Genomic DNA, 25,478 nt, shown 5'->3' on the forward strand with positions numbered 1-25,478 from the left:
CTGGCAATAATCCTTTACACCAAAGATTTTTCCAAATAGATCCTTTGTGAGAAATTTTTGATGCAAAGTCCTCCATAGTATTAGATTCAATGGAGTAGCTTTCCATACTTGCATAGTTAGTTTTTTTGCAGGTCTTGAGATCTAATCTCATACCTCTTCTGTTCCATTTTACCTTAATTTTCTCCACCCACTTTGGGTTACTTAATCTCACTTTGTGTTTACCCATGTCAAGCCTTCTATCTACTATAGTCCAATCCCTAAGTCTAGTCCAATCTTTGACCTGTAGGGGCTGTAGGCCAGTTGTCCTTAACCTTACTCAGGGTACTGACCAAGAATTGCTTTTGCATTAAGTCTCACATCCTGCTGAATTTCTTGATTGGTGATCCAATTCAAATTTTTTGTGATTCCATACATCTGCCCAAGTCTTGAAATACAACATTAATAATTTTCCACAATCAAATAACTCCACCTTAATAAATATATGCCCTCCAAGTAGTCAAATGATTAGAAGTGAACCCAAGCTATATGTTATGCCGATGCAAGGATGTACATTTATCAAATACTAAGACTATCTTTTTTATTACACCATGGCTTTTTAGAGATCCTTGCTCTTTGCTAAGCTTCTTTTGCTTTCTTATGCTCATGTTCTCTTATTAGTGGTTATAGAGTCCTTTCACATCAAGGAATTAAAGATGGCTTTACATAGTTTTCACATGACTTGCAGAAGAAGGGAAAACTTTTATCTTGAATCAATAATATTGTGTGATTGGAAGGAGCAAAAAATTGGCCCTCTCAAAGATGGAGGAACTCCTCCAGACTAGTAGTTGACTTGTATTACGGGAGGAAGAGTACTCCTTATTACCAGTTAATTTGCAAAATGAGTGCATGGATTTCTCCATGTAATTTGTGGTAGGTGGATTTACAAATGTAGCTTAGCACATTAAGTTCTCTCTCTCTCTCTCTCTCTCTCTCTCTCTCTCTCTCTCCCCCCCCTTTTATAGAAAGCTTGCACCGTTTTTTTTTCTTAAATATCAACTCAAATAATAGCAAGGAAAAAACTAAAAAAATCAAATTATACAAAATAATAAGAAATAGAAAAATAATAGACAATACAAATGAAAAATGACTAAGATTTAAAAAACCATATTAGACTCTGTTTATCTTTCCTACTTTTCCTAGTCCAATGGTCTTCTCTCTCCCCCCCCTTCATCTTCTCTTCCTCCTACTCTTTTTTTCCTTGTTCTATTTTCTTCTTCTTTCTTCGTTTCTAAATCAAAGGCGAGCGTTTTTGATTACTCTCGTTTCCTCCTCCAATGCGCTTTCTATCTCTCTCTCTCCCCCTTCTTCTTCTTCTCTTCCTCCTCTTGTTCTAGTTTTCTTGGTTAGAGAGGGTTTGCACATCACCTTCGGTGGCGGGATCATTTGGTGCAGCTTTGCAAACCATTAGATGAAATTTAACAAATGTCCATTTGCGCGCCTGCATCCTGCATAGTACGTACACCTGTCACCCCACCATTTTTGTTTGTCCGTTTTCCCATTTTATGCGCCATGGCCCAGGGGGCTGTGGCCACGTTTTAAACGGAGCGTCCGAAACGGGGCGTCTGGTCGTGCGACCGCGCCGCCGCTGCACGACAAGCGTGCGCAGCGCAGCGCAACTATCTTCACCACCACAGCAGCAACTATCTTCACCACCACAGCAGCTCTTTGCCTCTCTCTAATTACATGGAACACCCATGGAGCTTTACCCTCCGTCGCTCTCTATCGGAGGCCTCCTTCCGCCCGGCTTTCCGTCCATGGCCGCCACATCTTTCCGTTGAAATTACCGACACCATCTCCGACTGCCTCTGCCGGATCTCGACTCCTTCCCGACACCCACTTGGCAACGGAACATCCTCGCACGAGCTCTATCATGTCACAGGCAATGGATTCTGGCCCCACCGGAAAAACAAGGCCGCCGGGAAACCCTACCTCCGTACCGAAAAGTCAGACGTTATTGATCCTGCCGTCAGGTGTTGCAGCAATTATGATATCGAGACCAGTGAGTTCATCAAGTGTGCGGCCGTGCACAAAGCCAGAGAATCGCAGACAAACTTTGTGAACTGGTTCAGGGAAGCTTGGCCGTACATCCAAGGTCATCAAGGCAGCACATTTGTTCTAGTTATCTCTGCCGAAGTGATTGATGGTCCATTTGTCGACGGCATCTGTCAGGTAGTTATCTTAGGGTTTTATTTGCATTTTTATGACCATTTTCTGATTATGAATTGAATGGTAGTCAACCACATCAGTGTCGGTTTCTTATGCTGGCACGTTGGACTGCCATGCGAATGTGGAACCTCACATGGATGCCAGAGGTGTCAGAAGTGCAAATCTTGCGTGACAGGTCGGGGTTTCTTGGTGTTGTGTGATGGCTGTGGACAGTGTATTTATCCCACATGGGGATGGAGAGTGTGGATAGGGGGTATAAAGCCGTTGTGGGCGGTTGCTCTCCTGGGCCAGACCTTTAGATGGAAAGGGTGCCACTGTGGAAAGGGAGCCCAGTGGTAGAGGCGGGATCTCCATGAACAAAACTGGCCCTCCCTGCAAATGTGCCTACTATTTAACCCGCTGTTGTATGCAGTAGGTGTGCTGGCTGTTCTTGCTTTTCGAGATGGTATCAGAGCCTGGATCGGCTGATCTCAGGCAGCTCCTTTCCTTGCTTGATTTTTGTTTTTTTTTTGGGGCGTGGGGGGGGGGTGCAAATTGGCTTGAGGAGTTGGGGTTGCGTGTTTGGTAGTTGCTGTGGAATTATCTTAATTAGTGGTGCAAGTCCTAAGACCGGGGGGGACATGAAGCCCTTGTGGGCTGCTAGACTCCTTCACTCCCCCATGGGCCTTGTTATATCCCTAAATGGGCCGACCCTAAGGTTAAGGGGATGTGCTAACATTTTGATTTTCCCCAAATTTCCTTGTTCTCTCTCTTAGAGCCCTATGGAAAACCGAGCAAGACCCCCGAGTGCATGATATGTATACCCAAGAAAGGCACCCATTTACGAGATTTTTGGAGCAAGATTGGTCCAAAATTAGCTTAGCCTAGTCTTGATTATGATCTATCCCAAGTTTCTCCTCTATTTCTATCAACTTTTTTCATCATTTCTATTTACATCTACTACATAATGTTCAAGACATGTTGTTTCCTAGCCATTTCTGTTTCTCAGTTCCAAGTAGTTTCCGTTATAGAGACATCATTCGTTTTTGTTGGATGCAACTATGGTGTGAATCCCTAATGCAGATCTCTATGCAAAAACACCTTAGAATGAACTTAACGCTAGGACTAGCAATATGATGCTTTGATAACAATGTTATAAGCTAAGTGCAGATAAAAGCTAATTAAAGGTTGATTAAGTCGCTAATTAATGCTAAACACCAGGCTGAATCGATCTAATCTACTGCACATTGCATGAATGAATAGATACAATGGATACATTGCAGATCTATAAGAGATCTATTTACATCCTACTGTGTGTTAATGCTAGAGACGCACATTGCATGAATGAATATGTGCAATGGATACACTGTAGATATATAAGAGATCCATTTACATCCTACTTTGTGTTAATGCTAGAGATGCATAAACGGCTTAACCTGCCCAAAAGCATGCCAACCATATCCATGTAGCTCTCACGTAAGTGATGCAGGTGACAATAGTGACTTTGTGATGAAAGAACGTGGAACCGCACAGTATTACGTTCAGAGTGGAGGCGTAGCACGCGGATGGAGGCCAACAATTGGCCGGGTCCCTCCCACCCGAAGATCCCGTGAACCGCCACAAAGGTAGGGGATGAGGGGAGACCAAGGGCTATTTAGTCCTATATAGAGGAGTCAATCAGATCCCAACCCACCATGTGGGATATTACACTACCACATGGCAACCTGAGGAGGAGGAGGGCAAGAATTTATTCCCACCTCCCCCCCCCCCAGGCGGATGTGGAGCCTGATGCCGATCAGGAGCCGATGAGGCTCTGATACCATTAAAGAATGCGGAACCGTAGAGTGCTACGCACATAGTGGAGGCACAACACGCGGACGAAAGCCAACAACCAGCCGGGTCTCCCCCCACCCGAAGATCCTGTGAACCATCATAAAGGTGGGGGATGAGGGGACACCAAGGGCTATTTAGCCCTTTATAGAGGAGTCAATTAGACCCCAACCCACTATGTGGGATATTACACTGCCACATGGCAGCGTGAGGAGCAGGAGGGCGAGAATTCATTCCAACATGTGATGCATTAGTTAAGGTACCCTTAAAGGCTAGTGATCCTCGAGGTGTAGACTAGGTCACGCGGAGGAATCTAAATCCTTGATTGTGTTTCAATATGTCCTATTGGCTATGACCATGGACATGAGATAGGTGAGATATAAACTTTTAAGTGGAGTGTAAGTTAATGCACGTGTTACATCCTCGAGATCCACTAGCACTTTTGTGACATAATGGAAGCCTTCTTGCCTTAATCACAACCCTTAAGTACCTTGCCTGTAGGAACGTAAAGGCAAAATGCATCACATACAAATCCATCACATGTAATCATTGTTAGACCCTTATCATTAGGATCCTCAACCTGCAAATAAGCAGCCTCATTATCCTCATCACATTGAGGAATGTCATGCACAAGGTGAGATGCATCCAAGGATTCTCCTGGGCTTTCTTGGCCAATTTCGGCCTCCTCTTTCTCTTTGTGGATGTGGATGTAGTCATCCACATCAACCAACGCTGCACGGTCAATATAAGAATCAAACAAAACATACTTTTACTTGTTCTAATAGTTTCTTCACAAAAATTACATGTTTTTCTCTTTTCCCCATTTTTTCCCTTCTCCAGCTACTTCACTTGAGGATCAGTTTCGGGAGCTATTTTGTATTTGTGGACTCTCTTTTGTGACAGATTTTGGAGGAGAGTAGTGATCTTTTCAGAGATCCGGAGTTGTCTGAGCCTGTGATCTTTGCAGTGTTTGTAGAGAAAGGAGGGTGTTTTGCATGTGAGGAGTGATCCTTTCACATGGATCACTTGTTTGTTGCTGATTCTACTTATGGAAGAGTCTTTTGCTATTAGTGATGCTCTTGAGGACTTCGTTACCAGTGCAATTTATATTCCTACTTCCCTTCCTCATTGTGAGGAGTCTACCTCTGCCTCTCTTTGTGATGCTTTTGAGGATGCCCCTCCCCTTGCCACTGCTGCATTGGGTTTGATGCGGTGTGCAGGTTTGTTGTTTTGGAGGATGGACTTTTGGACCCGCTGGGATGCTTTGGATCTGTGGTTTCTAACATGCCTGGGGCACAGTGGTACTTCCAGAGTTTTATGGATTTGGATCAGAATCAGGTTGGGCTTGTACCAGTCCGATGACATCATTTTTCAGAGGGGGATATGGAGTCCTTTCATCTGGTGATGCCCACCTCAGTGGAGTGTGCTTGTGTACAACATTGGGCAACTCATGGTACAGAGTTTGAGCAGATGGACCCCATTTTTTCTTCAGAGTCTTTACATCTTTTTTTTTTTCCGAGAAAAGATCCTTTCATTAGTTATATAAAAACGCCCGTAGGGCTACAAAAGATCTCTCCTGCTCCTAAGAGAGATAGAGCAGCGAATACATCATGGCAGCCTGGGAGACTCTCCCTAGGTGCTGCAGAATACAAGCATCAGTACAAAGAACTGAGCGGCTAAATCATACAATAGGGGGGGGGAAAAGCCAAACAGGTGGCCTGTAGTGCCAGCGGGGGGATCCCGTGTGTAAGGTGTAGAAAGGGCCACAGCGCCAAGTGGTGTGAAAGGCCTGGCGCCGTAAGATCGCCTCATCCGAGTCTCCCCGGATGCGGTCGTACTGTCCTCGCAGGGTGTGAATCAACTCCTGCCAAATCCCCCGTACAGTCTCTGCTGGTGGCTCCAATCTCCCCTCAAAGGCTGTAAAGCACCGGGCCCTCCAGGTGAACCAGATGGTGAGGCTGCTGAGGAGCTCCCATCGTAAATCCCTCTCCTGTGTCCAGCTGGCAGACGAGAAATCCGGTGCCGGAACCAGGCGAGGCTGGCCCCTAATAAATCTGATGGCCTGACTGCCCTGCTCCATCTCATAACCCATAGCAGGCCCTGACGAAGTCGACCAAGCAGCGGCACCCCACGTAAACATACCCTCTGGAGAGAGGGGGGCCAGAATACGCAGCATCCGCAGCCAAATCTGCTGTGCCTGAGGGCAGTCCCAAAGGCAATGTCTCTGTGTCTCCATAGGGTGGCCGCATCGGACGCAGGCCGCCGAAAGACCGCTGTAAACAAGCCAAGTGCCAACTGCTGAGCCCCTGTGGGCGACCAGCCACTGAAAAGCCGAGATCCTGCGGGCCTGCCGACTAGCCCAGAGCCGAGCCCAGAAATCCTCAAGGAACTCCTGTGAGAGTCCCTGTAGTTGCCAATGCCCCGCTGCCGCTGGAGAAACCGTCCTCCTCGCCGTCAAAATATGCCGCCCCAGCCGAACAGTATACTGGAAAAAGGTGATCTCTGTGGCCTCAAGGGATGCATAAGGATCATGCCACTCGTACTCCCGGGGGTCCCACTGTAGCCGGGCCAAGGGGCGCGCTGCATATGCCCATATGCGCCAATCCGGGAGCACATCAGCAGGGTCGGGGTCAATATGCCACTTCCGAGAAGCGGCGGCCACTACCCGAATCCTCTAAAAGGTGCACTCTGCAACCAAAGGCGACTCCACCTCCACTCTCTGGAGTCTGCCCTCATCCTGGATCTCATAGTAGAGGCATCTGCCATCCTCAGTGCTAGCTCTGACAGCAATCAGGATCTCCAACTGTGTAAAGGCTCCCATCCACCGTGTGGCCACTGGCTCGAGAGGCGTGAACCACTCCTCTGTGAGTGCCTCCTGTATATCATCCCTCATAATCAAACCCCCTCTGAAGTGACTTAGCCTCTCCACTTGGATCTCCTCTGGTAGACTGCAGAAAGCCTGCCAGTCTCCAAAACTACGAGCTGGGCCTGCCGCTAAAGGTCCCCAGGCTAGACGAGGCCGAGAACCCAGCATATGACCCTGCTCCGTGCGAACCGCTGGGCTCCAGATGAGCGGCTGTCGGGCCCGCTCCTCAACACAAGAAGGAGGCCGCTGAGAGAGCCCCGGTCTCAGCAGCTCCCAAGCTCTCAGGATGCTCAAAGCAAATCTGTCCTCCCATCCTCTACTGAGGCCTGTCCTCCTCATCTCTATGAAGATCCAGCGAATCTCTGGTGCCCAAGTACCCCCTGCTGGGGGCGCCCGAGCCTGTAGTCGCTGCAAGAGAAGCTCTTTCCAAGGCTCAGCGCCTGGAAGCAACCCCCGAACAATAAGCTTCCCCAATAAGGCTCTACTCTGATCGACTGGATCTATAATGCCTAAACCGCCCTGAGCCAGCGGAAGTGTAATAACTGCCCATGCAACCTTTGCTCGAGCTGGCTGACCGTCCCTCCCGGACCACAGAAAGTTCCTGATCAGCCTCTGTACCTGGCTGATGCAAGAGCTCGAGAAAATCTAGCAAGACGTAATGTACCACATGGTCGCTAATAGCACCTGATTTGCCACCACCACCCTCCCAGCCAAGGATAGTCGAGCTGTACTCCAATACAATAGCTTCTTCCGAATGCTCAGAAGAAGCGGGGCAATTTGCTGCTCAGGTGACAAATCAAGGCCAATCTGGCATCCCAAATACCGCACTGCTGTGCCTGGAGGAATCCATCTAAAACCGGGGTCCGGGCTCCATGCCGGAGTGGGAGCACTACTGATCCAAAAGGCCACTGTCTTGCGCCAATTGATCAGTGCTCCCGAAGCTGCACTAAAAACCTGGAGCGACTGCTCAGCCCGAATAAGATTGGCCTCATGGCCATGCAAAAATAAGCCCGTGTCGTCTGCAAACTCAGCATCAAGCAGGTCCTCCCCCCGGACTGGGAGCTGCAGTCCTCTCAAACCAACCTCTTCTGCCGTCAAATACATACTCATAGCCTCCGCAAAGAAGAGAAAAAGGAAAGGGGCGAGAGGACACCCCCGACGGACTGATCTGGTCAGCTCAAAACTCGGCCCCCGTCCTCCTGCAATCAGCACCTGGCTGCGAGCTGTGGAATACAGAGCTGCCACCCCTCTGATCCATCCTGGCTCAAAGCCCAGGCGAAGCATAGTGCCCTCTTAGAACCCCCAATCAACTCTATCGTATGCCTTCTCAAAATCGAGAAGCATCACGACCAAGTCCTCGCCAAGAAATCTAGCTCAGGCCGTCGCCTCCCAGAAAGTAAAGATGTTGTCAAGGATACTGCGCTCCTTGACAAATCCTGTCTGAGTAGCATGAATCAACTCCCCCAAGAAGGGCTGGATCCTCAAACTCAAGGCCTTTGCCAAGACCTTGTAGACAGTGTTGAGGATCGTAATAGGCCTCCAATGCCGAATGTCATCTGATACTCCCTCCCCCTTGGGGATAAGATAGATCAAGCCCTCTGAAAAGCTCTGCGGCATCACCCCAGTGTCCAAAACATGTTGAAAGCCCCTGGGGAGGCCTGGCCCCAAAAGGTCCCAATAGCGCATAAAAAAGGCCGGCGTCAGTCCGTCCTCCCCTGGGCAACTATGTCGCGGCAGGACCCTCAAGGCCTCGGCAAGCTCAATCTCTGACAGAGGCGCACCTAAAACTGTACGCATATGGTCTGTGACCCTCCTCTGCACATGGGCCCACACAGTCTGTCGGCAAACATCTCGATCCTCAGTGGCTGGCTCCGCTGAAAGCAGGTCACTATAAAATGCAGTAGCAATGGCTCTGATCTCCCCGAGCTCAGTAGCTACCGATCCATCCGGTCTACCCAGCTGGCGGACTCCTGCTCGCGCATGACGGGGTCCAGTGATCTCAAAAAACTCTCCAGTCACTCTATCACCAAGCTGCGTCCACTGAGAGGCCTGACGACGATAGTAAAACTCATGTCTCTGCTCCTCTACCTCTCTAACCTCCTAGCGTGCCTGGCTCAGCTGGGACGCCACCCATTCACATGCAGGCTGCTGCTCCTGAAGGCGCTGTAGCGAAGCAAGGCTGCGTCTCAGCCGTTGCTCCCGCTCGCGAATCTCTCCCAGTCGTGTCAAAGCTGCAGCGTGTAGAAAAGAGCTAAGATCAATGAGTCCCTGGGCACACTGGCCCGCTGCATCCTGGTCAGAGCACTGACTATCATGCCAGATCCTCTCAATGTCCTCAGCGAGACTGGGATCTGTAAGTACCCTCTCTGGGATCCTCAACTGCAAGCTGGGCTCCCGGGTCCCCTCCTCCAATGCCAATATAACTGGCGCATGATCTGAAAATGAGGTGCCAGCGAGAATGCGGACGAGCCCTCTCGCTCCCCTTACCAGTCGCCCACATAAAAGCGATCAATCCGTGATAGATTAGTCCCTCCCTGCCGGCGATCTGACCGAGAGAAACTAAGACTGTCCTGAGACCGGGAGAAAGCCCCATGCTGCCATGCATCAGTGATCCTCAGTGACATGCAAAACCGGTCCCAAGCTGCAAGCTCCGTGCCGTGCACTGTAACATGACTGCCTCCCACCCTATCTGCCGGGTCCTCAAGCATGTTGAAGTCTCCCCCAACACACCAATGTGCGGCCTCTGGCAATGCATCTGTAACCTGAGTCCAGAACTCTGCTCTGGCACTAGCATGATTGGGCGCATAGATGTTGAGCACACCCAATAGCTCATCATGCATCCTCAGAATGACATACTGTGCTCTACCAGGCACAATGATCCCTCGATCCACAATGGCCTGCTGCCATACATCTGCAATAACCATGCATACTCCTCCCTGTCCACCCAAAGGACCAAACCCTGCAGACCAAAAAGTGTCCCATCTACCAGGCATCACCGAACCATATCTCCGGATCCTGCTCTCACCCAAGTGGTGCTCCTGCATCATCAAAATATCAATGCTGCCACCAACCAGGCATCTCTGAAGCTCCTGCCTCAAGCAGCCTCGATAGCGTATAAAGTGTGCTCCGCCAAGGCCCTGTACATTCCATGAGATGATCCTCATGGATGCCCTGCTGAGGTGGATGCTGTCTCAGCCGTACGGCGGGCCTTCGCAAGCGGCTTGGATGGAGAGTAGTCCCCATCCGAACGGCTGCGAATCTGCCCACCCGGTGTACTGCAAGAATCCCGGATCAGGCGCCAGTGGCTGTGGCCCATGGCGACTGCCTCCTGCTCTGACAGAGCAACCTCGTGTATACTAACATATCCAGGGTCGCGTGCCAAGTCTGCCACTATGCGCACGACCAAATGACGAATCTCTGAGGTATCCACACTCCCGGGATCCAAGAAAAAATGAGCCAACTCCCAAAGTCGGCCTATCACATCTGTCACCTCCAGATCGCTCATGTGGTGCGAAAACTCAACTGCCTGAGTCTTCAAAGTGCTGAGAGCGAGCTCTAGAGTCCACTCCCGGTCACAAGGTCCCCAAAGAGGGAACGAGAAGGCCACCGCTGAGTCTAGTGCCTCCTCCCCGCGGGCCGGAGGTATCACTACATGAACGCGAATGGGTGCTGGCTCATGGGGGCCCTCTGCTCCAAAAAGCCGTGTGAAAGTATAATCAAAGGCCTCCGAGCGTTGTCTAATGCCAAGGCGACTCAGCCGACTGCGGATAGATGAAATCCGTGAGGCCCTAATCGGCATAGGTCTCCTCTGTGATGCTCGAGCGAGGTCAGTGCTCAGCGCTCTCCGGACTGCAGGTGAGTGCCAGGGAACTGCCAGGGCCTCCCGGGAAGGTGAGGCGGGCGGAGGGGGAGGAGGGGGAGGCGAGTGTCACGTGCATCCCGCACTTGGATGCCACGTGGACATTCTGTACAGTAGGTGCAGGACCTGGGATGGTGAACTGGTCCCATGTGAGCCCAGTCCGGGACGAGTCAGCCAGGGATCCATCTCAGTCGTCCGAGGTCAGGTGTGCATTGTCCTGCACATGAGTCCAAGGTCAGGTGTGCATTGTCCTGCACATGAAGCAGTGCCAGTCCGCGCTGTGAGTCTCCCTCTGGAATGATGTCGGATGTGCTGTGTATCTGGTTTGCAACTGGATGCCAGACATCTGTAGGCATGTAGTTTGCATGTAGAGATGGGGTCAGCCCATAGGGCTACCCCAGGACAAGGGTTTGCATGTGCATACTTAGATGGGCATGGGGGAGGTGTAGAACCACCCCCAAGGGGCCAGGAGGGCCCAAGACTTTGCCCACCAGCCAAGGCAAGGGCTGGAGGGGCAGTCAGCCAGCTCCAGAGCCTCTGGACAGGCAGCCGACAGAGGGTAAAAACCCTAGAACAGAAGGCGGCCAGGTGTGGGGGGCAGTCCCACACCTCTGCGTTGAATGCCCAGCAGCCAGGGTGCTGTCCCAGGAGGCTGCGCAGGCTGGACAGAAGTGTGAACACAAAGTGCAGGCTGGACAGAAAGTAAGTATAGTGTGAAAACATTTATTTATTATAACTCAGTCGTGGGGCTGTTATGAGCAGGCCGACTGGATGATAGGAGGGGTATAAAAGCCCAAGCCAAGATCTCAATGGGATCATCTCACAATTCACCAAGAGCCTCAAGCATTCAAGGGCCAGGACAGCCAAGGGTTTGCTAAAGCTAAGGGGTGAAGGACTGAAGGTCAAGGGCAGGTTTTCCAGCCAAGAAAAGGTCAAGTACTTTGTATTTGTTCCAGATTTACATCATTCTAATAAAGCAAATACACCATCCGTGGTGGGGGCCCTACAGAGGGTAATTGGGACCCAATACTGTGTCCTTCTCCATCTCCCCCTTCTCTCTCTATTTTTCTGCACATCGTCTTTCAGTTGTGCGTTAATTCCGTCGCGAAAAGAGTGCTGTTTTCTGAGTTTTGAAGTACCGATCCTTCTCCGAAGCTTCCGCATATTACAGTGGTATCAGAGCCTACTTCAAAGACGAAGATTCAGCAAAGAAAACCAGAAAATTTTTTCGCTCGTGTGGTTGGTTTTTAGACGCCGGTGGACTACCCCTTTCGGAGTGACTCCTGTCCCTCGAAGGACGGTTGGTTTTTAGCCTCCGGAAGCCTCCGGAAGTCTCCCACACAGATAGTGGATGGTCAGATTGCGTTCCGGAAAGGAACTGCATTTTCCCGCTATGGCGAACTTTGGCGACGAGAGAGAACCAGAACCATGGGACCAGAGTGCACCAGGCAGCCCAGTTAGGGCACCCGGCTTGAGTGTACAAGACATGTTCCAGCAGATGATGCGAGCAATCGCAGACCAGACAACCAAGTTGGACGAGCAGAAGGCGCGGATTTTGGCTCTGGAGGAGCGTTCTCGCTCTCCAGCGTCGCGTTTTCCATCTCCTCCTCCCTCTCCTTCCGTACCCCAGATACCAGATCCTCGTCACAGGGACCCTCTCGAGGGGTCACAGCCGCAGTCAAGCTCCTTGCTTGAGAGGCAGATACGGGCATTGGAGATTCGACAACGAGAAGACGAAGCCATACGACGAGTGGAACACGAGCGTTACCTCCGAGCTTTGGATGCCAGATTGACACCGGCGGCGCCCTCGAATCATTTTCCCGAGAAAATGAACTTCAGTAAGTATAATGGTAAACTCGATCCCACTACTCTGTATTCATGGTTACATCAATTTGAAGCTTACTTTGCCGCAGTTAGGAAATCAGATATTGACAAAGTGATCTTAGCCAGTTGGTATTTGGAAGGTGAGGCCATTCCTTGGTGGACTCAGTGGGCTCATGCCCACACCAGATCAGGTATGGCAGCTTATGGGTGGGACGAGTTCGTCCGTGACCTTAAGCAGCGGTTTTTACCGCCCCACTACCTTGAGCGACTCGAAGACGAGTTCAGGGGTGCGCGTCAGAATGCGCAACCAGTCCTTCAGTTTGCCAATAGAATTTCGACCTTGTGTCTACAATTAGGCTTATCTGATGCGGACAAGAAAGGGCAGTTTTTGTATGGCCTGGACACGCACATCCAATGGGAGGTGCGTATGTTTAGACCAGCCACCTTTGAGGACGCACTCTCGCTTGCGCAGAGTGCAGAAATGAAACACAATGGTGGCAAGCCCAAGACTTCCCAGCCGGCTTCTCCCAAGGCTAACACCTCGGGGGGCAAAAGCCAGAACCAGACGGGGTCTTCCCCAGGACAGAGCCCGGGAGCCTCTGGCTCCAAGAACTCGAACAATGCGTCTAAGCTTACTCCAGACCAGAAAGCGGAGGCAGGCAAGACAGGTGGCAAGTTGAGTGCTGAGGAGCTTGCTCAGTACAGGAAGGAGGGTAGATGTTACTTTTGTCACACAAAAGGACATACTTCTCGGGATTGTCCGAAGAAGCCTCCAAAGCCCGCCGCCGCCTCCACAGCTTCCGTGGTGAGCACAGCTCCCACACAGACCCCAGTGGCTACCCCTAGTTCTTCAACCCCCGGTGCTTCAATTGGAGCAATTATTAGCCGGGAGCTCGAAGATAAGCAGAAGGGCGCCCATGACCAGGAGTATGAGCGCAACGAATTGCTCAAGTCCTTTGGCTACATAGGTGGCCAGAGAGTCGTTGTCTTGTTTGACAGCGGCAGTACGGAGGATGTGATCACGGAAGAGGCCGCTAGGCGTGCCCGTTTCGAGCTGACTCCGGTGGACAAACAAGTTGAGGGATTTAGCACAGGTATGACAACGAGCGTCAAGTATGAAGCTCTAGGTGCTAAGTTAGTCATTCAGGGCATAGAGTTTGTGCGTGACTTTATGGTTGCCCCTCTTGTAGGAGCAGACATAATTTTGGGTATCCAGTGGTTTCACAAGTTCCTTCCTGATGTCAAGTGGGACAAGCACACGTTCCAGATTGATCGGAATGTGTCAAACACCCCTGTGACCATTAAGTGTGAGCCAGGTATTCCAAACTTTCCGCTCATAAGCCACTTGCAGGCTAAGCGAGCAGTCAGGAAAGGCGCACAATGTGCGATGATTTACGTCCAGACAGCCCAGACGGTGGCCAGTGCTTCCGAGAAGTACTCGGTTCTCCATGAAAAGTTCCAGAAGATTTTTCTTCGGGACAGTCTCCCTCCCCAGCTTCCCCCGTCCAGACCGGAGGATCACAAAATTGATCTCCTCCCAGGCTCGGAACCCCCGAGCAAGTTTCCGTATCGCCTTTCTAAGGCAATGGAATCGGAGTTGGACCGCCAACTCCAAGAATTGTTGCAAGCTGGCTTCATCCGCCCCAGCGTGTCGCCATTTGCAGCACCGATCTTATTTGTCAAGAAGAAAGATGGGTCTTCTCGGTTGTGTGTCGACTATCGTGCACTCAACAAGCTGACTATCAAGAGCCGATTCCCGATGCCTCGAATTGACTACATTCTCGAGAGGCTGAATGGAGCTAAGGTGTTCTCTAAATTGGATTTAAAGAGTGGGTACCACCAGGTTCGGATTGTTGAGGGGGACATCCCCAAGACAGCTTTTCGTACAGAACGGGCCCACTATGAATTTGTGGTCATGCCATTTGGTTTGACGAACGCCCCAGCTACATTTAACCGCATGATGATGCGTATTTTCCGGGAGTTGATTGGAGTGTGTGTGTTCATATTTCTGGACGACATACTCATATTTTCAGCTACAGTTGAGCAGCATGACATTGATGTGGAGAAAGTCCTTAAGTTGCTGGAAAGCAACGAGCTCTATATCAATGAAAAGAAGTCAGAATTTTATCTGTTCCAGGTACATTACTTGGGATATATAATCAGTGCCGAAGGCATTCGACTTGATCCGGCTAAAGTGGCCGAGATTGTTAACTGGGAAGTACCTCAGACTGCTTATGACATTAGATCATTTGTGGGTATATGCCAGGCATATTCCACCCACATTGACAAGTTTTCTGATCTCTCGGCAGACCTCACCGATCTGCTAAAGGGAGTGAAAACAAGGAGGCAAAAGATTCGAATGACTCCACGAGCGTTGGAGGCATTCCAGAACCTCAAGGTGGCTTTATCAGAAGCGCCTTGTCTAGCCCTTGCCTCGTGGGACGAACCATTTCAGGTGATCACCGATGCGAGTAACATCGCAATTGGAGGTGTATTGCAACAGAATGGTCATCCAGTAGCTTATATGTCTCGTAAGTTACTGCCCGCCGAAAAGAATTACTCAGTCTACGATCGTGAACTCCTAGCAGTTATACAGGCCTTGAAACATTGGAAACATTTCCTGTATGGCCGTGACTTCGAGGTTCGCACTGACCATCAGGCATTGCGCTGGATTCAGACGATGCCAAGTGCACAGTGGAGTGATCGACAACACCGCTGGAGTCAGATATTCCAGCAGTTCGGTGGTATGATTGAGTACGTTCCAGGAAAGGCCAATCCAGTGGCCGATGCTTTGAGCAGGAAGGGACAAGTATCTGCGATTCAGACCACTAGACTTGACCTTGTTGGTACAGGACTAGAAGACATGAAGCACACGTACGCGGATTCCGAGGAATTCGGTACGCAGTGGGAACAGGCATTGGATGCCACAGGACCATGCCATTTTCTGATACGCGATGGTTGGCTTTACTACAAAGGCCGACTGTGTGTCATGAAATCATTCCGGGCAGCTCTTCTCCATGATGCCCATGACGCCATTACAGGTGGTCATAGGGGCATGAATTCGACTCTGGAGAAGTTAGAACGGCAATACTATTGGCCAAAGATGAGGCGTGATGTGTTTACTTATGTACAACGCTGTGACATTTGTCAAAAGGTGAAAGCTCCTCGTGGAAAGAAGATAGGGTTGTTACAGCCTTTGCCAATTCCTGAGGGTCCTTTCCAAGACATTTCTATGGACTTTGTCACAAATCTGCCTCCCAGTCCGAGTAAGCGTAATACACAGTGTTTGACTATTGTTGACAGGTTCAGCAAATTTGTGATGCTTATTCCTTGCAGGGCCAATGTAACCGCCGAGGATGTTGCCCAGCTATTCATTCGGCATTGGTACCCAATTGGTGGGATTCCTAGGACCATAGTGTCAGACCGAGATGCCAAGTTTACCAGTCATTTTTGGAGGGCATTGTTTGATAATTTTGGTACTAAGTTGAATTTTTCCAGTGCATTCCACCCACAGACAGATGGCCAGACAGAGATATACAACCAGTTGGCCTTTGATGTGCTGAAGTGTTATGTCCACGATCAGCAAGGTAAGTGGGAATCGTTTTTGTCTTTAGTTCAAGCTGTTCTGAATGACTCTTTTTCTTCAGCTATTGGCAGGACTCCATATGAGGCAGCGTTTGGAAGACCTTTCCAGTCGTTGTTAACCAGGATTTCGTCTTCAGTACCGGAGGCGAACAGAGTGACGGAGTCTTACCAGGAGATCCTAGAGTCCGTTAAAGACAGATTGGCTAAAGCGCAAGAGGCCTACACTCGACAGGCCAATAAAGACCGAAGGGATATGAAGTTTTCGGAAGGAGATTGGGTGTATCTTCAGATTATGAAGCAAAGATTGAAGCAGGTGGGCAAGCGATGCCCAAAGTTGTCTTTCAGGAGCTTCGGACCATTCCCCATCCGGAAAAAGATTAATGAGGTGTCTATGCAGTTAAAGCTACCTCCGAGTTGGACTATGCACGATGTATTTCATGTCAGTTGGTTAAAGCCATATGCAGGTCCACCCCCTTCAGAGGTCAAAGACGAAGCGGAACCAGACATCATTGATGAAGCTGAAGTAATGGTTCCAGAACAGATCCTTCTGCACCGTTTCAAGCATGGCTCAGGCCGAAGACTACGACAGTTCCTCACGAAGTTTCAAGACCGAGGAACTCATGAAGCGGTATGGCTCGACAAGGAATTTTTCGAAGACTATCCGGCTTTATTGACGGATTATTTGGAGGCTATGCAGCTTCCGTCAAGTTAAGCAGAAGGGGATGTCACGTGCATCCCGCACTTGGATGCCACGTGGACATTCTGTACAGTAGGTGCAGGACCTGGGATGGTGAACTGGTCCCATGTGAGCCCAGTCCGGGACGAGTCAGCCAGGGATCCATCTCAGTCGTCCGAGGTCAGGTGTGCATTGTCCTGCACATGAGTCCAAGGTCAGGTGTGCATTGTCCTGCACATGAAGCAGTGCCAGTCCGCGCTGTGAGTCTCCCTCTGGAATGATGTCGGATGTGCTGTGTATCTGGTTTGCAACTGGATGCCAGACATCTGTAGGCATGTAGTTTGCATGTAGAGATGGGGTCAGCCCATAGGGCTACCCCAGGACAAGGGTTTGCATGTGCATACTTAGATGGGCATGGGGGAGGTGTAGAACCACCCCCAAGGGGCCAGGAGGGCCCAAGACTTTGCCCACCAGCCAAGGCAAGGGCTGGAGGGGCAGTCAGCCAGCTCCAGAGCCTCTGGACAGGCAGCCGACAGAGGGTAAAAACCCTAGAACAGAAGGCGGCCAGGTGTGGGGGGCAGTCCCACACCTCTGCGTTGAATGCCCAGCAGCCAGGGTGCTGTCCCAGGAGGCTGCGCAGGCTGGACAGAAGTGTGAACACAAAGTGCAGGCTGGACAGAAAGTAAGTATAGTGTGAAAACATTTATTTATTATAACTCAGTCGTGGGGCTGTTATGAGCAGGCCGACTGGATGATAGGAGGGGTATAAAAGCCCAAGCCAAGATCTCAATGGGATCATCTCACAATTCACCAAGAGCCTCAAGCATTCAAGGGCCAGGACAGCCAAGGGTTTGCTAAAGCTAAGGGGTGAAGGACTGAAGGTCAAGGGCAGGTTTTCCAGCCAAGAAAAGGTCAAGTACTTTGTATTTGTTCCAGATTTACATCATTCTAATAAAGCAAATACACCATCCGTGGTGGGGGCCCTACAGAGGGTAATTGGGACCCAATACTGTGTCCTTCTCCATCTCCCCCTTCTCTCTCTATTTTTCTGCACATCGTCTTTCAGTTGTGCGTTAATTCCGTCGCGAAAAGAGTGCTGTTTTCTGAGTTTTGAAGTACCGATCCTTCTCCGAAGCTTCCGCATATTACAGCGAGGGAGGTGGAGAGGGAGCCGCTGCCGAAGCCGGAGCGGAGGCGGGAGGAGGCGATGGTGGAAGCGAGGCGGAGGGAGGGGACGGGGGTGGGGGAGGTGAAGGAGGGGGAGCTGGCATCTCCTGGTCCTCAGTCGCTGCAGGGGTCTCCTCCTGTAGGGGAGCAAAGCTGTTCCTCACGGGAACCCAGTGAGGCTGAGACTGTGGCTGCTGCTGCAGCGGTCTCTGGGCGTGCTGCTGTGGCTGTCTCCCTCGGCGGCGCCCCTGTCCAGGCTGCCACTCCGAGGTCTCTGTGGCCTGAGCAGGTGTCCCGGAGGCAGCCTGCCGAGCCGAATCTGTGGGCGGGCCATCAGTAGCCTGCTGCTGTGGTGCGGGTCGAGGTCTCCTGCGAGGGCAGTCCTTGGCCAGATGACCGACCTGCCTGCAAATGAAGCACTGGTTCGGGAGCCACGAGAACTCCACTCTCTGATCTATCCACCCCCCCCTATCCTAGGTAGCTGAATGACCTTAGGAAGGGAGGAGATGTCAGACACCAACACTCTGACCGAAGGTAGCCCCGCTGCTCTGGCCACCACTGAAGCAGCTGAGGGGCCCGTCTCTAGTATCGAGCCCACCAATGCTCCGAGCCTGGAGAGGAGCGGAAGATACTCCCGGCGGAGACCAGGGAAACAAACTGTAACATGGAAGAGGCGCTCTCCCTGCTCCGCCGCTGCTGGGTCAAATCCATGCTGCCAAGGTCTGAAGAAAGCCCGAGCACCCCTGATGTCAAGGGGACTCATGGCAAGGACCTTGGCAACGCTCTGGGCGGCCTCGAACTCGATCTGATAATGTCCCCGGCCCAGAAGCTGTACATCCAGGATCTTGCCCACATCTGCAAGAAGGCGGGCCTGAAGAAGATCCTTGATCTCCCCTCTGCTGGGGCGAGTGCCGACTATACGGCAGATGGTGGAGTGAGCCTGGAGGCGTTCCACCTCTGCGGTGAGGCTCGCTTCCTCTTCCGGCGAAAGAGAAAGCCTGATGGGGGTGACCTCGAGGGCGGGCGAGGGGGCTGCGGATGAGTCCCTTCTGAGGCGGGGCGGGAGGAGCCTCCATCAGAGTCTGAAGCTGCGGCGAAGGCGAGGCGAAGGCGGAAACCTGCTGGAAACGAACTGCACACAGAGAGGCGGGATACGGAGCGAAAAAGAGAAACAAAACCCCAAGGGGGGGCGGAAGCTAGAAGGAGAAGGCGAATGATAAAAAAGAAAAAAAAAACCCCAAAAAAGGGGAAGGCGGGTGCTGCGCGCAACTGGGAAATGGAGGAAGCGAGCGGATGGGGGAGGATGAGGCGCAGCAGAGTGGGGGCGCGAAGACAAGGGGGAGGCGCGAGGAGAGGAAGCGAAGCGGAGCAGAAAAAAAACGGGGGGGGGGGGGGGGGGGGGGGGGGGCGACAGCGGAAGCAGGCGAGGGGGGCTAGAGAAAACCCCGCGGCGGGCAATGAAGGCGGAGGGGGGGAAGGAACGATGGGCAAGCGGGAGGGCGAGCAGGTAGGCGGGGGCGACAAGCGCAATGCAGAACCACGGGCAGGGGCGACGGGAGCTTCAGCGAGCTGCCCAGAGTCTTTACATCTTGCAATGCCAACCTTTCCAAAGGATGCTTCCTTTCAGCATTTGGCAACTCTTGTTATAGAGTTTGATTAGATAGACTCAGAGGGTTCTAGTGAGGAGCAGCGTGCTTCTCCTAGGATTGATTATCTATAGGATCTGATCTTGGTTGGTTTTGAGGTTTTTAATACCTTCTCTAGGCTAGATACATGACATTTGACTTCGGGGAGTGTTCTTACACTTGGGTTTGGAACCATTATTTGGAGTAGCACATCGTAGCCTACATGGTTGTTTTCTTCCAAAGGAGCGGTGTACTTGGCAGCTTGTTCTATTGCTTTTGTAGGTGAGTTGCTGAGGAGATTGCTTGTGGAGCTTTCCTGGTACCTGTTTCTGCAGTCTTTTATCTTTGATTGAGAACGGCATCTCTGGCTTCTTGGAGTTCACTCAACATCCGGTACTGAGAGGGGGTGTTAGACATCATCTCCTTGCTGCTGACTTCCTGTGCGGTGTCCTTTTTAGCCTTTAGGGCTGACCATGTTAGCTAGAGGGGTTGGTCACTCCTCACTTATTTTACCCATATTTTATCCCCATTTTATGGAGTCTTGGACACTTTTTATCCTAGTCGTGAGCTGGTCGGCTGCCTACTTCTGGGCATATATATAGCCGGCATATTCTCACTCCTTATTCATTGCTTAGCATTGTTTGCTGCAGTCCCTCACATACGAGGTCTTCTTCCTCTCTTGCTCGGGACATGTATTCTTGGTTGATGATATTGAGAGCAGGTCTATACCTGTGTTTCCTCTCCATCTCTCTCTCTCTCTCTCTCTCTCTCTCTCTCTCACTCTCTCTCCTGTGTTTCCACTTCCCCTTCTTCTGTTGTGCATTCTATCAATATGAAGAAATGAGAGATAATGAATGGAAAGATATCATACTTGAATCATCTTGAGAGGTCAAGTGGAAGGGAAGAAAGTGTCCATCAAAAAGCATTAGAAAAATCCATCAATAAAAACACAATTGCATTGTTTAATGACTTATGTTGCTTATAGAGACTATAGCCCAAAAAATATGCAGAATTAAAACTTGATTTCTGAAGAGAAGTTGTTGTAGATTAGGTTGAGAGCTATAACTGTCTTTTACATCATAGTAATCTATGCATGTGACATCCCCTCCTGCTCACCTTGATTTGACGAGAATCCAACTTTTTTTGTCTTTGACTTTGGATGACTATCATCATCCCTTGATTGCTTTGGGATTCCAACTTTGCCATACTTCTTTTGTAAGCCCAATGGGGCGTGCAGTGATAGACTCAACCATGTGTCCGAGAGATAAAAATATAAAGAGAGGGGAGAGAGAAAAGGGAATGGGGATCTTGCACAGTACACCACATTGAGCGGGGAACAGGCCCCACCCCCTTTCAGGAATTTATTCAGGAACAATCCATGAGCATGCTGGCTAGGGACAATACAATCAATGAATACAAAACAAACAAATATGCCGATGTAGGATATCCAAGTTGATGTCGATGTCGACGGACTAGATTTTTGATGTCGAGCACACCACGGGGATGACCCACAAGTATCTCTCACTGGGCTAGTACCAAATCCAAATATCCAAATCTAAATCCAATGAACCCAAATCCAAATCCAAGTCGAAGTCGAAGTCCAAGTCCAGATCCAAGTCCAAGTCCAAGTTCCATAACCAAGTTCCATGTGCTTCATGCCCAACCTATATGTCCAAGTTCCATGTTTATGTCCAAGCTTCATGTTCCATGTCCAAGCTCTATGTCCAAGTTCTCCATGTCCAAGCTATATGTCCAAGTCCAAGAAACACTCGCTCATCCCAACGAGTAATCACCACAACTCCTATAGCCTTGTCCATGAAGAAGACCATGTAAAAGCTCTTTCTCGCAAGAAAACTGATATAAATCTTGTTTTAATGGTTTTTGGGCGATTAAAACATCCAAAAAGCAGTTTTTAGGGTGTATAAAATTTTTGGGGTTTTTGAAATTTATGTCTGTACATGTCCATACATGCTCGTACAGCTCCGTACATGCGTCCGTATTGCCCATGCATATGCCCATACAAGTCTAGGGTTGACCGTACATCTGAAAAGCATGTTGAAGAAGGTGTTGATGGCGAAGAAGAAGCTCTTCATGATCATAATGATGTCCACACATACTCCACGATCTCCTTCACTCTTCAATGATCTTGTTCATGGTACTACAAGAGAAGTCCAATCCTTTTTATACTTGTAAGAGGCCCTGCTTCTTTGCCAAAAAGCCTTCATGCTTTTCCTTTGCCATTTTAAGCTTTGCTTTTCTCTTTTTACTTTTATTAATAAAATATTACTCAACTTTTGGTGCTTTGCTTTTCTGGCTTTAAGGCCTTGCTTTTTGGTCTTAGAGCTGCTTTTTGAGAAAGCGCCTTTTAGCTTTTCGGTTCGGCTCAGTCTCCTCTTTCCAATGGTGCCCTTGGCTCACGGTCAACCCTGTTTGACTTTTTGCTTTTTCCTTGCTTTTTGACCAAGAATGGTGCTTTTTCTTAATCAATCCTTATGGACCCTGTCCCCCATGTCTTCTTCCACCTGTCTGGTATCCAGGCATGGATTTCATTATGTGAAATAGAGCTAGGAGGGCCAAATAGTTACATTCCCTCCCTCTTACATGGCAGTTGTCCTTAACTGCGGACTACAAGCGTTCCAAGTATGTCCATATCTTCCAAGTATATCCGTGTGTTCCAAGTACATGAAGTACTTCCATATGTTTGAAAGTACATCATGTACATCCATCAAGTACATCCATATGTTGCAAGGTACTAGCCCCATCTGGTGAGCTTGTGCATCTTGTCTTTTCCCATATCTGTGGTGTCATCTGCTCATTTGGCAACATCTCAATGCCTTTTCTTTGACCGATGTCCTTGTTTTGGATGGTACATGTTCATGGCTTGTCACATGTGTTAGATAAAATAAATGCATACTTACCTCCTGCAAAAACTAGACACAAGCTAGTCAACAAACAAGTATGCATCATTCGCGTCTACTAGGTATTCCAGATACTGGCTAGGTAGTCTGGAGCCCAGTGGACTATCATATGCCATCAATTCAAGCATTGTCCACACATCAAAAACAGCACAAAAAATCAAAGAAATTCAAACATACATCAGTATGCAATGCACAAGTAATGATCCTCCTGTTCATGGATTGTCCTGTCTGGTTTCATCATTAGGGCAGCCTGTAACGGTGTTAGAGGCTAGTGTGCAACAAGAGAGTCTCCTTTAATGAAGAAAGGGCTCCAATTTATAGATTTGGGGCTCCCATTAGTGAAAAAGGAAAGAGAAGGCTATGATGACAAGTGGAGAGCCCACAAAAGTTGAAGTGACAAGTTTGAGGCCACTTGTCTCACTTTGATCCACTTTCTAACAAGTGTCAAGCCATTTGTCTCACTTTGGTCCACTTTCGTGCCACATGTCCCAATCTAAGAGATGGCATAAACTTTATCTCTAAAAATATCCCAAGTGGTAGCCCATTTGTCATAGGTACTTTGGCAACTCTTGGTATTTGTTCAATTCCAGACGTAATGATGCGAACGGAATTTCCATCAGAGTCGGGCCAAAAATAGCAACTCTCCTAGATTTTAGGAGTGTGATCCTTTGTATTCAGGATAATCTCCCATTCCCAAAGCTTGTACTTTACAAATATTTAGACGTCCTAGAGTCCAGCAGACCCCTTTCATACGGGAAATGTCCAGGCTGGTGGCAATACGCATAGCATCACACTTCTTACCAATCTCTGACGGAGATACCCATGTCTGGTGTATGTGTAGCCCGAGTAGATCTAACTGGATGATCTGGTTGATCTCTTGTCGTGAGAGATCAAGGTAGGGGGAATCCAGGCTATACTGAAACGGGGGGAGAGAGTCCATCTATATGCCATGTGCATGACACCACTCAACTACCTCAGAGTACCATGCATGTGCCGGTACTGGTTGTGGTTGTGTCGCTAAGGAGGAGGGCAGTCGATCTCGTCTCAATTGCTTCCTCTCTTTGTCGCAGCATAATTGCATAGAGGACTCTAGTGCTAGTCGTGGGAAGCGATCTTTGTCAAGCGTGTATACATGCTGAATATAAGTGACAGTTTGAAAAAGGGCATCTGTAACTAGTGGGGGGCCACCCCAAACTCTGCATGTAGAATGTCATGTGGTATAGATGGCTTACTCCTGATCATGCGTGACAACATCGTCGCATGTAGCCTCTCTATGCTCCTCTAGTGATCCTTCCCTAGACCTGGCCCCAAAAGGTATAATGTATTATGTACATAAAAAAAGGTTACATAGGCCATAGGCCTTCCCAAAAGAGCTACTCACTACTTCTGTTGCCTATACATGACCCAACTCCAAGATGGAGAGATGAAATGATGCAAAAGATGGTACTTCTATATATATACGTAGGGGAATCCAGGAACATGCCCAAATTCACCTTTTAGGACTGTGCATGATCCTTGTCAAGAAGCAGGTAAACGAGCTGTTTGGTTCAACCAAGCTCTTTCCCATATTGTTCACCCGTCCTCTTGGTTCAAAAGAAGGATGGATCCTTTCGTATGTGTGTGGATTACAGAGCTTTGAATAAGCTCACCATTAAGAATGGGTTTTCGATTCCACGCATAGACGACATCCTTGACAAGTTGGATGGATCGGCATACTTTAGCCGAATTGATCTCAAGAGTGGGTATCATCAAGTGTGTGTGGTGCCTGAGGATGTACACAACTACTTTCACGACAGCATTTGGGCTTTATATATATCTTGTTATGCCTTTTGGTCTTACGATTGCCTCGGCTACATTCAATAGAATGATCGATCGCATATTCCGTGGGTACAAGAAATTTACAGGTGTCTTCTTGGATGACATCCTAGTCTTCTCGAAGACCGAAGAAGAGCATAGAGCTCATTTGGCTATTGTTTTTGAAGAACTCTGTAAGCATAAACTCTTCATAAATGCAAAGAAGAGTGAGTTCTTCTTGTTAGAGATATATTGTCTTGGGCATATTGTGTCCAAAGATAGGGTGTGGATGGATCCTGCAAAGATTGATGCAATTCGGAATTGGCCCGAATTGAGTTCGGTGCATGAGATCCGTAGGTTTCTTGGATTATGCTCTTATTACCGTAGGTTCATTCGGCACTTTGCATGGATTGCTTCTCCTTTGCATGATTTGACAAAGAAGAAGGCTACATTTAAATGGACTAATGTAGAGGGAGATGCATTTCTCAAATTGAAAGATGCAACTACTCATGGTCCAGTGTTGATCATTTTGGATTTGCAAAAGCCTTTTAGTGTGGAATGTGATGCATCTGGAAATTGCATTGGAGCTGTCCTAAATCAAGAGGGACATGCCATGGCTTATGAGAGCCGTAGATTGCATGATGCAGAGCTCTCTCTTGGCATTTATGAGAAAGAGCTCTTGGTTGTAATTCATGCACTTACCATATGGAAACAGAGGCTGATATCAGGGCACCATCTTCCCCTCTTATTGTAGCCATTGTCAGAGCATGAAGAAGCATGAGATCTTTTTTGCGACAAAGGCTTTCTAGGTCTTTGGATGAGGCTGACCGACAACCTATTATGTGGAACGAGCTCATCAGGGATAGGCTGGTCGGCCACTTGGTGCATCTCGTTATATGCAGTGGTCAGGATGGGAGAGATGTGCATACACAGTTCTTGCTTGGAAGACCTTTAAGAGTCTTCCGGAGGATTGGAGAGCTGCATCCATTCAGCATCTTAGGGGCTCTCGCATTCGTATTGATCAGATTGATGTAGCTATTCCGCATGAGTGCTTTCTGGGACCTTTCATGGAGACTATCATCCGAGTTGGCTGGGAGTTTTTTCGAGGATAGGCATACCTCTGCAGGTAATTGTTCTCCCGGGCCACGAG

The 25,478-nt window shown here is 49.3% G+C and overlaps 1 protein-coding gene across 8 annotated transcripts in view; it reads left to right on the top strand.

The window, feature by feature from the left end:
* LOC147634775 (putative amino-acid acetyltransferase NAGS1, chloroplastic) overlaps nucleotides 1–25,478 on the top strand; it is a 70,599-nt gene that overhangs the window by 18,610 nt on the left and 26,511 nt on the right. For 2 of the 8 annotated variants that reach the window (XR_015266797.1, XM_086803962.1), the window contains exon 1: nucleotides 1,281–2,208. The exons of the other annotated variants lie outside the window; for them this stretch is intronic. Coding sequence is in view for 1 of the 2 variants with exons in the window: in XM_086803962.1 (XP_086660088.1) it covers nucleotides 1,723–2,208 (486 nt within the window). In the remaining variant the exon portion in view is untranslated. Of the gene's footprint in view, nucleotides 1–1,280; nucleotides 2,209–25,478 lie in introns of those variants that run through there. 8 annotated transcript variants of the gene reach the window in all.

Source organism: Cibotium barometz, chromosome 10, assembly GCF_041138505.1.
Source record: "Cibotium barometz isolate CiBa-2024 chromosome 10, ASM4113850v1, whole genome shotgun sequence".
NCBI lineage: Eukaryota > Viridiplantae > Streptophyta > Polypodiopsida > Cyatheales > Cibotiaceae > Cibotium > Cibotium barometz.